At 37.6% G+C, this 15,000-nt stretch overlaps 1 protein-coding gene across 3 annotated transcripts in view; it reads left to right on the top strand.

The window, feature by feature from the left end:
• Nucleotides 1-15,000, top strand: part of LOC138018454 (condensin-2 complex subunit D3-L-like) — a 49,403-nt gene that overhangs the window by 9,477 nt on the left and 24,926 nt on the right. Inside the window, exons 6-20 of one of the 3 annotated variants that reach the window (XM_068865083.1) lie at nucleotides 793-941; nucleotides 1,860-1,993; nucleotides 3,011-3,056; nucleotides 3,798-3,854; nucleotides 5,728-5,843; nucleotides 5,920-6,031; nucleotides 6,672-6,758; nucleotides 6,843-6,921; nucleotides 6,994-7,084; nucleotides 10,604-10,746; nucleotides 10,853-10,941; nucleotides 11,304-11,351; nucleotides 12,674-12,789; nucleotides 12,895-13,008; nucleotides 14,192-14,266. In XM_068865083.1, coding sequence (XP_068721184.1) covers nucleotides 793-941; nucleotides 1,860-1,993; nucleotides 3,011-3,056; nucleotides 3,798-3,854; nucleotides 5,728-5,843; nucleotides 5,920-6,031; nucleotides 6,672-6,758; nucleotides 6,843-6,921; nucleotides 6,994-7,084; nucleotides 10,604-10,746; nucleotides 10,853-10,941; nucleotides 11,304-11,351; nucleotides 12,674-12,789; nucleotides 12,895-13,008; nucleotides 14,192-14,266 — 1,456 coding nt within the window. Of the gene's footprint in view, nucleotides 1-792; nucleotides 942-1,859; nucleotides 1,994-3,010; nucleotides 3,057-3,797; nucleotides 3,877-5,727; nucleotides 5,844-5,919; nucleotides 6,032-6,671; nucleotides 6,759-6,842; nucleotides 6,922-6,990; nucleotides 7,085-10,603; nucleotides 10,747-10,852; nucleotides 10,942-11,303; nucleotides 11,352-12,673; nucleotides 12,790-12,894; nucleotides 13,009-14,191; nucleotides 14,267-15,000 lie in introns of all 3 variants that reach the window. The other 2 variants (XM_068865082.1, XM_068865084.1) reach the window with 2 other exon arrangements.

Below are 15,000 nucleotides of genomic sequence, written 5' to 3'. Positions count from 1 at the left end.
AAATTTCCAGAGTCTATTTCATATTTGTGCTTGTGAGTATCTTCAACATTTAGAGTTGGACAAATCCTTTTTCATTTCAACTGGAATTGCTTGCATTCGTTTTGAAATCTTTTGTCATTCATTTTGAAGTCTTGTCTGCTTTTGTCCACTGCATTCGTTATGCCTAAGACAACATTATTATGTCAATTTTGAATAAATTACTGAGCTGGAACTTGGCTCAAAGTCTTTGACCCGTGTATAAGTTGAGGGCGATTTTTGGAGCTTAATTCTTTTGAGGCCCTAAAAGGTCGACTTATACATGGGTAAATATGGTATTGCTGATTCACTTGCATTATTATTGTTAGTTGCAGTGACCTTAGCCCTTGACAATTGACTGAATCATTGTGTGTAATGTAGGGTGCAGGGATGGCACAGTGGTAAGAACATGGCATAGGGTACAGGGATGACAGTGGTGAGCCTCCCACCAATGTGGCCCAGGTTCGATTCCCAGACTCGGCGTCATCTTTGGGTTGATTTTGTTGGTTCTCTACTCTGCACTGAGAGGCTTTTCTCCAGGTAGTCTGGTTTCCCCTCTCCTCAAAAACCAACATTTGACTTGATTTGCGTTAATTGTTAACTTCAGTTTACAGTGTCCCCAATTAGCGGTCGTTTGATGAGTTTTTTACTGGAGTAAGATATTGTTTTCTTTTACATACAGAAGACATGTCTTCCTCTTAGAACTTAATATTATATGGTAGATCACATTAATTTTATACGAGAAAGATTTAGGATTTTTTTATTCCATCTTCTAAGATGACAATGAAGACATGGAAGTTAACAATGTTTCTGATGATGATGATGATAGTGGCGATGGTGATGATGATGATGATGATGTGTATGGTCACATAAACACAGAGCAAGCAAAATCCAGTGTGAAAGACAAATTTTTGACTCTGATACAGGTATACATTTTACGGTTTATTCTAAGTTTCCTGTAATATTTCAACAAAGTGGGTAAAGCTGAAATCGCTACATCTAACAGTGGTTGTTCTGTCTACTCCGAAGCTCAAGAAAAAAAAATGAACCGATTGTCTTCATCTTTAAACTCTCCCTCTCTGTCAGTGCTTATATTACAGGTATTTTGTATGGGTGCAGATACATTAATCAGAGGAAAGTTGAACTGGCTACATGGTGTTGAAATCAGTTCTGAGTACTGTACGCTTGAAGAGAAGTGGCTGAGACCTCCATCATGCCGCATCTTTGGCAAGGGCTTGAAACAAGTTACCATGATGGCCGGTGGTGCGTAGTAAATCATCACTGGTGCACTGCGCAGGCAATGGTCTCTACAGGGCTGGTCAACCAATATTTTTAGTTTCTTGCTACCCAGACCAGCTAAACTGCTTGAGCGCCTTTGCTGCTTGAATGCTTGACCCATAACTACTGTATACAGTATTGCATACAAGGTTCAGTTGTTTGAAGCCTGGTTTGCAGAAGCTATTGGTAAAGAGGTATCCAAAGTAAACCTTAAGGTTTCCGCATGGTATTTAATACGGCGTATGCTGGTTAGCACTAACCATGCTTCAAGAAACCGGGGCCAGATCATCACTTGGGACAACTGAAGTACAAATGGGAGGACATTAATGCAATATGGGAAGAAGAGGTGTTGATGAACCAGTTCCACTACCTCAGGCATTCAGTGGAAATAACCAAACCTTTTTTTGTCCTTTATTGCTACAAAAAGTCAATCTGATGCAATCTTTGTATGCCACCTGAGTCAATATCAACTAATCTTTAGTCACCCAGCTTTCTTTCTGATGGAACTTAAACTCAAAGAACTGATTTTCAGCAAATTCAATAATACTGGTAATTGTCTATTCTAGGATGCAGTTAAGCTCTTACATAGCTACTCTCTGAAAGATTCTGAACAAGTGCTCTACCATGTGATTCAGTTGTTTGTGGAAATTACCAGGCTTGAAGCTTTGCCATTGGATGAAATATCATTTGATTTCCCTGGGTATGACCTCTTTCATTGTTGCATCACGAATGTCCTTCATAGTTCAGTAGGGGCCATGCCAACTTGAAAGATGTAGGGGAGTAGGCCAGGTACAGTGGAGAAAGCACTCGCCTTGCTTCTTTCGATATGTCCCTGAACTGGACTCCCTGACTTTTGTATGTTTATTTTGTTTGTTCTCTGCTGTCCTCTGAGAGATGTTCATTTTTCATCTCTTCAAAAACCGAGTTTGTGATTTGATTTTTGTTGATTTTTAGAGGGCAGTGGGTTAGATAACTGTACCCCTTTGACACCCAAACGAGCCTAAACTGGCCAGGCTTTTTTTACTCTGTCTAACGCCAGATGATTGTACTCAGCAATGGGGAACCCCTGGGAGTCAATGGGTTAATTAAGACATTACATGTACCTTTTAAGTAAAGTTTAGCTAGGTTATTACTAATAGGGGACCTGGATTAGGAAAAGGGAAGAATAAAGAACTAAAAACTCAACCCACATGATAACACTTTATTGGGGAGCAGAGGTGGTGCAGTGGCACTCGCCTCCCACCAATGTGGCCCGGGCTCGATTCCCGGTCCCGGCGTCATATATGATGGGTTGAGTTGGTTGTTGGTTCTCTCCTCGCTCCAAGAGGTTTTTTCTCCGGGTACTCTGGTTTTCCCATCTTCTCAAAAACCAACACTGCCAAATTCCAATTCGATCCGGAATGCAAAAACACATGTTGAACGAGCTGCTGAGTGCTCTTAAGTTGTTTTGGGGGTAAACAAATTCCATTTCCATGACAAACACACTAAAGGACAAAAACTAATAACAATGGAACACGAGACCAAAAAAGAGAGGGGTATGAAAGAAGCAATTTACAATCGGAAGAATACTCGCCTTCAAAGATAATATACTGACGTAACTACAAATGAGAGCTATATAACCCACTTGATGTTGAATATGGTGTACAACAGACAGAGAAGACTCAAGGCAATAGTTGTTGAAAGAACTGAGACAACTTTTTGGATTTGTTTTTTCTAGGGACCATATTTATTCAATAAAATCTATTGCTTCAGTGGCATACATTGTAAGTACCATGTACTTTAACTGTGTGTCTGTAAGTAAAACAACAAGAAATTTGGAGAGAACATTTGCAAGCTGTTAATTTTTATTAATTTTATCCTGGATAGACTACATAATTATTATACATCATGGGAAAATATTTTATAATATGATTCTGTATCTGTTGTATAAAATATTAATTTTGCTTTTGTCAAAGAATTTTTCTATTCAATTAAACAACTACTAAAAATACAAAAAAAAATTATTGTCTTCTATGACAATAATAATTATATGATTTTTGCCATGCAGCCCTTGAATTAACAGACATAAAGTACAGTATACTGAAACAAACCAAACTCGTTTACACTCGGACTCATCAACTCCCTAACATGCAAGTGATTCTCGCACGAAAACTGGACAGTAATTAACCCTAAGCAATATTGTCACTTTATGACACCAGAAAAGTTCAGGCGGCTTCGATGGGATTTGAAGCCAATTGACCTCTGCAATGCCGGTGCAATACTCTACCAACTGAACTATGAAGCCACTCAGTTGGGAGCAGTTACAAGTCCAGTTAAGTGCGAAGATCACTTAACTATCTTTTGTCTATAACTTGCACTTCAAATATACATTAATTTTGTTTCTTTTATTTGTCAGTCCTTTCAGGGGAACGCATGAGTCCAACAAATTGACCTGCTCCCAACTCAAATTACATGTATAATCAAAATGGAATTAGGAACAAAAATTTGTGTTGTTTGCTTGGCAGGGTCTAAACTGTCTTTGTTCCCCGCTCCATGGTGACATCGGAACCAACACTCGAACTGTGAGTTTTAAACTTAACTAAGGTGATTAATTTTATGTTTTAAATAGGTACCGTATTTACCCGTGTATAAGTCGATCCCATGTATAAGTCGACCCCCCATTTTTCATGGCAAAAAAAGCAATTTCTTAATTTCTTTGCTAAATGTTCATGGGATACTAATCTTGCATTCTTCGATTTCTGGAACTGTGGATTCACAAAAGATTAAGGGCCTCAAGCGGTTAATAGTTTTGTGGTTCAGCGGTTGTTGTACATGTATGTGCAGGCATTTTGTCCTTGAATTTCGAAAAAGTTCTCAGAAAATCGAACATGTAAACCTCAAACTAACCTGTTTTGATGTTCAAGGATAAAGGGCTTTAGAGGATAGGCACAACATCACAGAAGCAGGAGTCAATCTTTGAAAATAACTTCAAAAACGATGCAAAATGTGCAAGGTTTAATTCAGGTGCTTGACTTAAATTTCTCACATGGCAAACGAAACAAAACTCATAAACCAAACAATACAAAGTTTGCAAAAGCATTTAAATCGTCTAGGTTTGTATAAAGAATAAAAAACAATCATTACCAACCAGCATTTTCAGGCAACACCAGTGAGTATCGCGATCTTCTTATAGTTTTGCCTATGTGCGAGCCGTCAATATTTCGTCATATTGCGGTCTCACTTTTGCGGCCTGTGATTGGTTCTAATTTTGAAATTGACGTCGTTGCACTGAATTGGGTTGCTGACATACACAAACAAATACGTTTCACAAGTAGAAAGAATTGAAATTTCGATCAGGCGCGGGTTGATTAGTTTACAGTTTTATTTATCCTTATAAATGATGGATTGCGATACAAAACAAATTGCGATTTTGAGACGGCAATACAACATTATATTGACGGCGTTGGGAGAAAATATATTCCGTATTGGGCTCCATCGCTTCGCGACTCCGCCTAATAAGGAATATATTTTCTCCCAACTAGCCGTCAATATAATGTGGTATTGCCGTCTCAAAATCGCAATTTGTTTTCACGATCATGCTTGCACGCAAACACGAGGTATTGCGCCAGGTTACTAAGCCGTTCAAGGATCGCGTTTTATTTGAAGAGACAAGAATGTTTTTTACAGCTTTCCGCCTTTGGAAAACGAAAATTTCTGGTGTCTATTTCATATTTGTGCTTGTGAGTATCTTCAACATTTAAAGTAAAACAAATCCTTTTTCATTTCAACTGGAATTGCTTAATTACATTCATTTTGAAGTCTTTCGTCCACTGCGTAATCGTTATGCCCAAAGACCGCATTATGATGTTAATTTTGAATAAATTATTTAGCTGGAACTTGGCTCGAAATCTTTGACCCATGTATAAGTCGAGGGCGATTTTTGGAGCTTCTTTTAAGGCCATAAAAGGTCGACTTATACACGGGTAAATACGGTATTTCATTGTCGGGTTTTAGTAGCCAATAAAGTGAATTAAAGAAAGCAACACATTGTGAGGTCTCAACCAAACTTTTTCTTCTTTGACACACCTTTGGTTACTTCTGAAGGTGGAGGAGGGGTTGGAGGTGGGGGTGGTGGTCTCTGGGAGTATTGCCATGTCTTTGCCCTTTTTGGTTTTGCTTGCATTGGCAGTTAGTCTGGTGCTTGTTGATTAGCTTTTCCTTTGCCATCACTATCCACTTGGTAAGCACTTTTCTTCTTCCTTGCTAGCGGTGCATGGTTAAGTGTCTAGCACTAGGCATAGTGGAGGTCAGCTTTTTGGGTTACCATGGGGATGGAATTGTTGCTAAGGGGATTCCCCTCCTTTATAACACCAATGATCTAACACCTCAATCGGCAATGAGATCAAAGGGGGTTTGTCCACAATAATCATTTTGATCCATATTCTGCATCGGTAGGTTTTCAAACACTTGATTTCCAATGTTTTGATGGTGTCTGGAGGCTCATTAGCCAGCAATGGTGTGGTAGCAAGAGATGTTCAAACCATCAAGGATCAAGCTGTTCAGTTTATTAAGTAAGTATTTTAGTGATGGCATTAGTTTTTTAAATGCACTTTGAATATGTATTAAAATTTTGAATGCATTTTGCAGTCACATTACACGTAAGGACAACAAAGACATGCTAAATGCAGTTAAAGTGCTTGTTCAACATCTCTGTACAAACTGTCCTGAAAGAGCGGAATACAGGGGCATTGTGGCAAAGGTAAGGTATAGTTAGTTATTTTGTTGCTATTGTTGTAGTTGTAAAGCAATGTACTTTTTATTAATGCAGTTGTATTTGTTATTTGGTATAGTCCCTCCAAAGCCTTCTCTCAAATTTCAATTTAATGTACAGCTATAACCTCAGAAAGCAATAAGTCCATAAGTCTCCGAAACGTGTTTTCCATGATAATAATCACTGTAAGTTGAATTCGAAGTCTCAGGGTTTTGTTAAAAACAGATGCTCTACTAATTTGGGAGACTACAAATCAACAGACCCAGCTGTTCAAAGGGCAGTCATAGCGCTATCCACCACATAAATCACTATCCACTGGATAACTCAATTGGTTTTGCTAGTGTTTATCCACTGGATAGTGATATATCCGGTGGATAGCGTTATCCACCTTTTGAACAACCGAGGCCAGATTGCTGGTTGAATCAAATCAATGTTAGTATTTGAGGATATAAAACCAGAGTGCTTGGAGAAAAACCAGTCTCTCTCTCTCTCTCTCTCTCTCTCTGTGGAGAACGAATAAGACTTCTTGGTCAACACAGGTGGAGGGTACATGCTCTCACCATGTGTCAGCCCTACCCTCTTGGGCTCATTCTTTCCCTTGTTTCAGTATCTTATTCCTTTTTTGCAGGCTGTGGTCAACATCCTGGAAAATCTTCCTGTGAATATGTTTGCCAGCCTTATTGAATGGATAAACAAGTACTCCAAAAATGTTAAGGTCTGTCTTTTATCTTTAAGACGTAGTACATACAGCTGTATGGTTTATTTGATCTGGAAATACAATTATTGTTTTATTTTACAGATAAGTTACAGAATTTTTGCTTTGGATGTTATCTCATTACTCTTGGCTGAACCAGAAAGACCTCTGCCAGTTCATGTTGGTAAGTTTGCAGAAACTGCAATAAAAGAATGACAAGGGTTTGCCTGTTAACATTTCCTTTGTTTCTAAGAAGAGAATGAAACAGACAAGAGCATCAAGACACTGCTCAGTAAGAAGTACCTGCTTGATGTTGTGATTGCCAGATGTTCTGACAGAGCACCAACGTAAGTAATAAAGACGACATTTACATATATTTAGTAATTTTTGAGTTACTGTTACAGTAGACCTTCAGGGGTGTCCTTTGGGAAATTCTTTTCTAAGGACGGTGCCTACTAATTCCAAGGTATTTTTGCGCGGTTTACTGAATATGTGGGAAAAGCAGATCTTAACAAGCATCATTGGAATCCAAAAAGAAAATTGGGGGTAACCACACATTTTTCGAAGATAATTAATCAACTTTAAAATACAAAGCAATGGATGGCATAATTTGCAAAACTGAAGCTTAATTTAATATCTCTGAAAAATGCATGGTTATCCCCAAAATTGTTTTGGATACCAAGAGCACTTGCTAAGTTCTGCTTTCTCGGGATAGTTTTGAACCAGGCAAAAATATCCCTGTATTAATAAGCACTGCCGATAGGAAATCCGAGTATCTCATGTTGCGCAGAACGTATGCGCAATAACAGTGTAGGCAGCTTCCTTAACATGCTTTGTTAGGCGCAACAGCCATAAACTGTACATCTATTCATTAATTTTAATGAGTGACTGAGTTAGAGCTACTTAGCCCATCAGTTAGTCAGGTAGTGGCTAAGTCAGTTAATGTAATTAATAATCATTTATGTTGGCTTGTTTGTTTTTTCATTCATTAACTTGTTCATTTGGTGATTCATTGGTTTCTTCAATAATTTATTGTGCTCTTGTTTGTGACCATTGTCAGATGGTTTTGCAGTTTATGGCTGTGTTTGAAAATTAGGAAGTGAAAAAAACGAAAATGTAATGTCTGCTAGACAACATTAATTGTAGAGAAGTCAGGCAAGTTAACAAAGTAGGCAGCGCTTTTTTTTTCTGCAGCTGGCTATTAAGTTTGACTGCCCTTTTTTTGTTTATTTGTTCCTTCATTTATTTGTTCACCCATCCATCCCTCGACTCATGTATATGTTGCAGGTCATTTTGTTCCTTACTAGGTTAATTTGCAATCATAATACACTGTAGGTCATTTTGTTTCAACCTACAATCATAGACAAAACTGTTGGGAAGGTTAGCACTTTTGAAGTCTTCATTGCTTCTCTCCCCTCCCCCCTCCTTCAATGTTGTGAAAAACGGAATGGTTTCAGTGGTAAATTGTTGAGTTACTTTCCAACATTGAATAGGGGGAAGGGGGGCTATGTAAGAGAAAGTGAAACTATTTCTTTTGAGCTTTAACAGAAGTGGGTTGCAATACAGCTCTGGTGTGGTTCACTTACATAACCTTCCCAACTACTTTTGTCTATGATTGTCTGAAAATTCTGGGTGTGGTCTTAAATTGGAAAGACGACTTTTTCCTTAGCATTTACAGTTCCTTTGAAAAACAAGCACAATTAGTGTTTTCTTTAACATTTAACTGCTTTTTGCCATGTTATCATGAATTTTAGGCCTTTATCTGATTAAAAATAAGGCAAGTTTTCAACTTTCATTACATGTGTTAGGACGTCATGTTGCATTGGTGTCTCAATACGGTATTTAGTTGTAGAGCAAATAAAATGATGAAAATTCCTTCGTAAATGAACAGAAAGGAGAGGAGACTAAATGATAGTTAATTAAAGCCAAAAAGCTGGTCTTGAAAGGTCAAACGAGTTCACGTACTAAACTCTTACAATGTCAGTTGCACTTTGCCAAGTTGAGAGCAGCGCCTTTTAAAAACGTCATATGCTGAAACAGATCACGGAGTCACATTAAATAAGTAAATTAACAGTGATTACTTCTTTTGCACCAGTAGCGTGAGTAGGATGGCCTGTTGATCATTGACCTATTTTGGGAACAGTAAACATGTATGTGAACATTACTCCATTACATTACTCCATAAGAAAATGCAAAATATATGCCCAATGAATGTGATATTTTGCAGCAATAACGTAGTTATATGTAAAGCATACTGGAATACGTACAATGTGTTTCTCATTATGGACAAAAGCTATTGTATCTACTTATTTTTAACATTACTTCATTGAAACCATGTATACACAAAGGTTAATTAGATACGTTATTTCAATTTAAGCTCTCTTTATGGAGTAATGTTGCAAATTACCTAAAATAAAGCTGAAATGACCATGAAAAGTCCCACTACTATTCCCTTGGAAACCCTTTACACTCCAGTTTCAATATTTTATCTGTAGCTGTGCTGTAAAGGCATTATTTCAGGCTTCGAAAATGGAGTAATGTTTGGAGTGATGTCGGGAGTAATGTAAGTGCTCTTGCACTGCTCGCACCATTTCTTGCTAAATCGATTGAATTAAATCAGTTTTTGTCATTCTTCCCACGTCCTCCAAATAAGAAAGCTTTCTTTTAACGAATATGAAACATCAAACAACAAAAATGTATTTTTATGGCATTCTTAGTAAACATTTTCCCAACAGAACGGATTTTGGAGTAACGTTATGAAGCGTCACGCAAGTCTGAAATCCAAATCATACAACGATGATTTTAACCAAATTTCAGTATTGTGAGATTTTATTTATGCATTGGAAAGTACATTGTAAGAACATGTCCAGAATAACAAATGGAAGCCACATGTCAAATACTACTATTACGTTCAAAGCAGATTTCCTACTCTCATACAATCCTAGACAAAACTGTTGGGAAGGTTAGCACTTTTGAAGTCTTCGTTGCTTCTCTCCCCTCCCCCCTCCTTCAATGTTGTGAAAAACGGAATGGTTTCAGTGGTAAATTGTTGAGTTACTTTCCAACATTGAATAGGGGGGAGGGGGGCTATGTAAGAGAAAGTGAAACTATTTCTTTTGAGCTTTAACAGAAGTGGGTTGCAATACAGCTCTGGTGTGGTTCACTTACATAACCTTCCCAACTACTTTTGTCTATGATTGTAGGTCAAGTTGGGGTCAAATACTACTAGAGTTATAAGCGTTCAAAGCAGATTTCCTACTCTCATACAATCCTAGACAAAACTGTTGGGAAGGTTAGCACTTTTGAAGTCTTCGTTGCTTCTCTCCCTTCCCCCCTCCTTCAATGTTGTGAAAAACGGAATGGTTTCAGTGGTAAATTGTTGAGTTACTTTCCAACATTGAATAGGGGGGAGGGGGGCTATGTAAGAGAAAGTGAAACTATTTCTTTTGAGCTTTAACAGAAGTGGGTTGCAATACAGCTCTGGTGTGGTTCACTTACATAACCTTCCCAACTACTTTTGTCTATGATTTTAGGTCAAGTTGGGTAGGTACAAAACGCAGCTCATAGGTCATAGTTTTACCAACACAGAAACAACCCTAACCATTTACAAATGCTAACATTAGGTCTAAAAAAGTTTGTTTAGGGTTAAGGTTAGTGTTAATGAATGTTTAGGATGCTTTCTGTGTTGGTAAAACAATGACCTGTGACCTTTGTTTTGCACCTGCCCCAAATTGACCAAGGTTGGAACAAGTTAATTTAGGTTGAAACAAAATGACCTGCAACATATCCACACCTCTATACTTCATTATTCATTCCTTCATTCATAAGTTTCTGTTACTTATTCAGAAGGTATTTTTTATATCTAGGGTCCGTTCCAAGGCCTTGCAGTATTTTTCACAATGTTTGACATCTGAAGACACTTCCTTAGTGGAAAACGTCAAAGCAAGTCTTAATGAAACAGTAGAACGACCAGCAGATGGTACACCCACCTCAAACAGGCAAAACATTGGTGAGTCATCAATATTTATTGCAGCACCCTTTATTTTTCGATCAATAACAAAGCAAAAAGTGAGTGTAGTGAATTTGATGACTTACAGGGTTTTTTGATTTAATAGGTCATCAAACTGTGTCAAAGGGCATATCTTCCATCATTAGGCAGAGAACATGTGATGAAAAAGTTGGTGTACGGAAAGCTGCCTTAGAGGTACGGTGAATTTGTGCCAGGAACAAGTGCCTTGCACCAAATGTGCAATACATCCATCTAGCATTGTGTTTGGAGAAAGCTTTTTGCTGTTTAGTTACCCCTCTTGACATTTCTGTCTTTTGGTAACATTTTGCTGTATGTATGTTTATCCAACTTAAGCAACCAGTGTTGTGCTTTACAGGCATTTTATTTTTTGGGTGGGGTTATTATTTTGATATTTTTTGTATGGTGTGGCATATGGGTATACTAAGTATAGTAGTGACATGATTCCTTTGCATCTTTTAGTGTTGGACTGTCGTGTGTAAGCCAGTAACATGTTGAGGACATCTTAACATGAAAATACATTTCATTTTGTTTTTAAGGCTTTGGAGAGTGTTATCCGACTAAGCCGGGATTCTTTGCAAAAAGCGGTGAGTGAAGCGTCAGAGTCCCAGAATATGCAGAAATGCCTCTAATTAGATGCACATGGATTTCAATAAGGATTACTTGAGTTTCAGAATAAAGACGATTATAAAAGTCACAAAGTGTCGCTTAAACGCTGTTCCTCAAGTTAGGAAAAACAGCTGCACAAATTCCCTAAACCCAAAATAATGCTAACCTTTAGAATACCCTCATTGTTGGAAATAGGTAACAAAGGCTGAACAAATAAAGAAGCCTTGCCTGTGATCTGTTCTGTTGTAAGGCACGTGGGAAGCGGATAGAGCACGAAAAAAGTGCAGGGGAAACATGAGACGTAGTCAAGTGTTTTCCCTTCCCCTTGAGTGCTCTATCTGCTTCCTAAGTGCTTAATTAATAATACTACAGAACAGGTTGCAGGCGAAGTTTGTTTATTTGAAAAGAATTTCTTATGGTTATTTCCTCCTGCATTCGGGTAAAACCTAAAAAGTAGCGTGGCTGTAAAAAAGACGAAAAGAAAAAAATTAATAATAATAACATTTTTGTGGTTTGTCTCAAGGGACTGTGCAGGCCATCTCTTGTGTTCCCACTGGCTGTTGTTATCTGGGGTTTTGCGAGTTGACATGTGGTGTACCAAAAGGCGTGAAAAGTTTGTAAAATTTTGGAAGCGGAAAAACCTAGTTCGTTTTTACAAAAGTGTGTCCTCTTTAAGCAAATGGATAGGGTATGAAAATTCAACGGATTAACTTGAATTTTGGTCTCAGGGAATATCAAAAAATCCTCACACGGTTTTGACAATAAACGCCTTGTGAATGACATTATACAGAAGGCTACCCTTTGCATTCAAATTCGATACCCCGATAAATTCGATCAGAGAGGCATCAGTCGCTCAATGCTCTTGGGCCCCGCTCTTCTTTTGATTAGATAAAGTGGAAAGTGCATTTCATAAACTTTCAATAGAGGTATAGTTTATGGCTGTTGCGCCTAACAAAGCTTGTTAAAAAATAATTTCCCAAAGGACACCCCTGAAAGTCTGCCTTAACCTTAATGAAGCAATTCTGATAACATGGTGCGGCATTGTTATATGGCAGACAAATGGCATTCAGTGTGTGATTGTTATAATTATTTGTTTCAATTGATAAAGCCAAATTTTCAGGCTCCTGACCTGGAGTTTAACTGTTGACCTTTTGGTTACTTGTTGGGGGGCTGTCATGCTATACTGTGCTACAGGGAATTCTTTGAGTTAGGCCTTTCAATTAGGACAAATTATTGTCAAAAAAATAGCATTGCAGGGAAATGGGTGATACTTTTATGGTAATATTGTTTATTATTTTAGGATGTATTGACCCTCCATGACCGGTGTATGGATCCAGCCCTGTCAGTTAGGAAACAAGCTATGTTATCACTGACAGCCCTCCTTCAAGAAAAACCTGATTGTACAATGGTCCACAGGTAAGAATAAACAGAGTATCCTTTGAGGAATGTTTATAGAAAGATTAATGTTCAGAATTAATGTTGAAGTCTATCCGTAAGTACAGGTATTGAATTTTATTTCAGCCTTTGGTTAGATGGAGTGTTTCCTCTTGTAATGGACAGAGAAACTACAGCTCAGGAAAAGTGTTTCCAAATCCTGGATGAAGTACTTCTCAGTAATATGATACCTCAATCAAAGTTAGTAAAGCACCTTTGTATGAGAATGATTACAATGTAATGTGTGGTCTTCCAAAATGCAATATCAAAATATCAAAAATAATAATAAGCTGAAAATAAGGACTGTCCATTCAATTACTAGTTAGTTTCCTAATGTAAGGAAATAGCTACCATCAGATTGCATATATGAGGACGACTACAAGTACTAGGTATCATTTCTGAACATGCACGTTCCGAAAATTTTCTTTCTTTAAACTTAATGTGTGTGCTCAGTACAGAAAGCTCGTACTCATAGTTGTTTTCGTATTCCAATCTGAAGGTCGCTAATGACAAAAACTTTGACTTGTTTTTGCAAGGATGTGAAATTGAGTCCAGTTCAAATTAACCCATTGACACCTCAATCAAACGCCGTAAGACACCTCCAGTTGACGAGTAAAGTCGTTTGGCATTAATCTGTTAAGTCTCACTTCGAGGGGTCAATGGGTTAAACCTAATTCCTTCAATAAAGTACATGAAAAGATTGACCTTTGAATCAATTAAGTTCAACCCATCTAATTTTGGTTGACCCAAGAATTAAGTTTGAGTGGCCTACATGGGAAAATCGACTGTGGAGCTTGATTTTATTCTTGTTAAACAGCACAATCGAATTATTGAAAAAATACATAATCTCTTACCAACCTCATATTCTCAGTCCGTACTGTAAAATTATGGACCTTTTTTTTGCCGTTGGTTCGTGGCCCAAGCGCGAAGTATTGTAAGTGTGCAGTTTTGGCCAAGAAAATGAGGTTAGTACAATCTTAATAATTGATTATCTCTGTGGTAATCAACCCTGCGGAAAAGGAGACTAGGTGAAGTCAAGCAGAAGGTTCAATATGCCACAAAGATTTCCATGTCAAAAATCCAAAAAAAACTAAATCTTCTGCGCTGTTTGAAATAGTTGCTTGCAAAATTCAAACAGTTTTACGAAGACAGAAATGACATGAAAAACTTGCTGGAGAATGTTTTACATGTATTTGAGAGATAGTAATAATAATAAAATAATATTATTAAATGTTTGATTAAAAAATAATTGCAGTGTTCCTTTGAATGTATGACTTATTTTGTTATCTACATGTAATGTTTCTTTCCTGTGCAGCAGTTTTCTAAGGGAAGATGAATTGTTTACTAGACAGTCATTCTGATACTTGATCAATTGTGATTTCAGGTCAACCAATCCACGTCAGGTACTTGCTTGGGATCTGTTGGATAGAATTGCCAGCCCAGCAGGACAAGAAGTCAGGTAATAAGATGAGTAGAGTCTTGAAAGGATTCATCTTGAATAATAACCAGGATCGTGGGACTTTTAAGTTGAAATTATTTAAAGCTGGTTCATGACAAGTTCAATTCAGGGCTCAAAATTGCGACCAACACAGTGGTTCCACTGTGACTATAAAATATCTGGAGAAGTCACAAATTTGCAACCATTATTTTTACACCTTCATCCTTTGGAAACAAAGGGTTAGCATTTGCCTCTTTGCTGCTACATGTAAGTTGCTTTCTGGCTGTGAATTTTGTTTCAATCTTAAGATATGGGGCACATACAATTGTAGCATAATTTACTAAAAACAACAACGTTTTTTTGTACCCATAATTATTTTTACATTGGCTTCTTCATAGGTGTTTAACTCCACCCCATATCATTTTGACTTCACTTGATATCATTAGTACATGTACCAGTATTCAGGGATGTCACTAAGCGTCAACTGCTAGTGAAAATTGCCGCTTGAGAAAGGGATGATCGCCGCCTGAATTTTGGCTGTCGATTGAAGTGACCGAGAGGATCACAAATTATGCTCTACAGAGTTTAAAAGTCATTCAAAGTTTTAAAAAATTTTAAAGGAATTTAATATCTGTTAGTATAAGGAATTATCACTAGAATTTAGCGATACTGGAAATGAAATAAAAGTGTTTTAAGTACTGTTGTTAGGGTTAGGGTTGTTAGGCCGTCTTAAAGAATGTCGGGTGTTGCGAGAC

This window comes from Montipora capricornis, chromosome 10 (assembly GCF_036669925.1).
Source record: "Montipora capricornis isolate CH-2021 chromosome 10, ASM3666992v2, whole genome shotgun sequence".
In the NCBI taxonomy this organism is placed as follows: domain Eukaryota; kingdom Metazoa; phylum Cnidaria; class Anthozoa; order Scleractinia; family Acroporidae; genus Montipora; species Montipora capricornis.
This window is presented reverse-complemented; position numbering and strand designations above follow the sequence as displayed.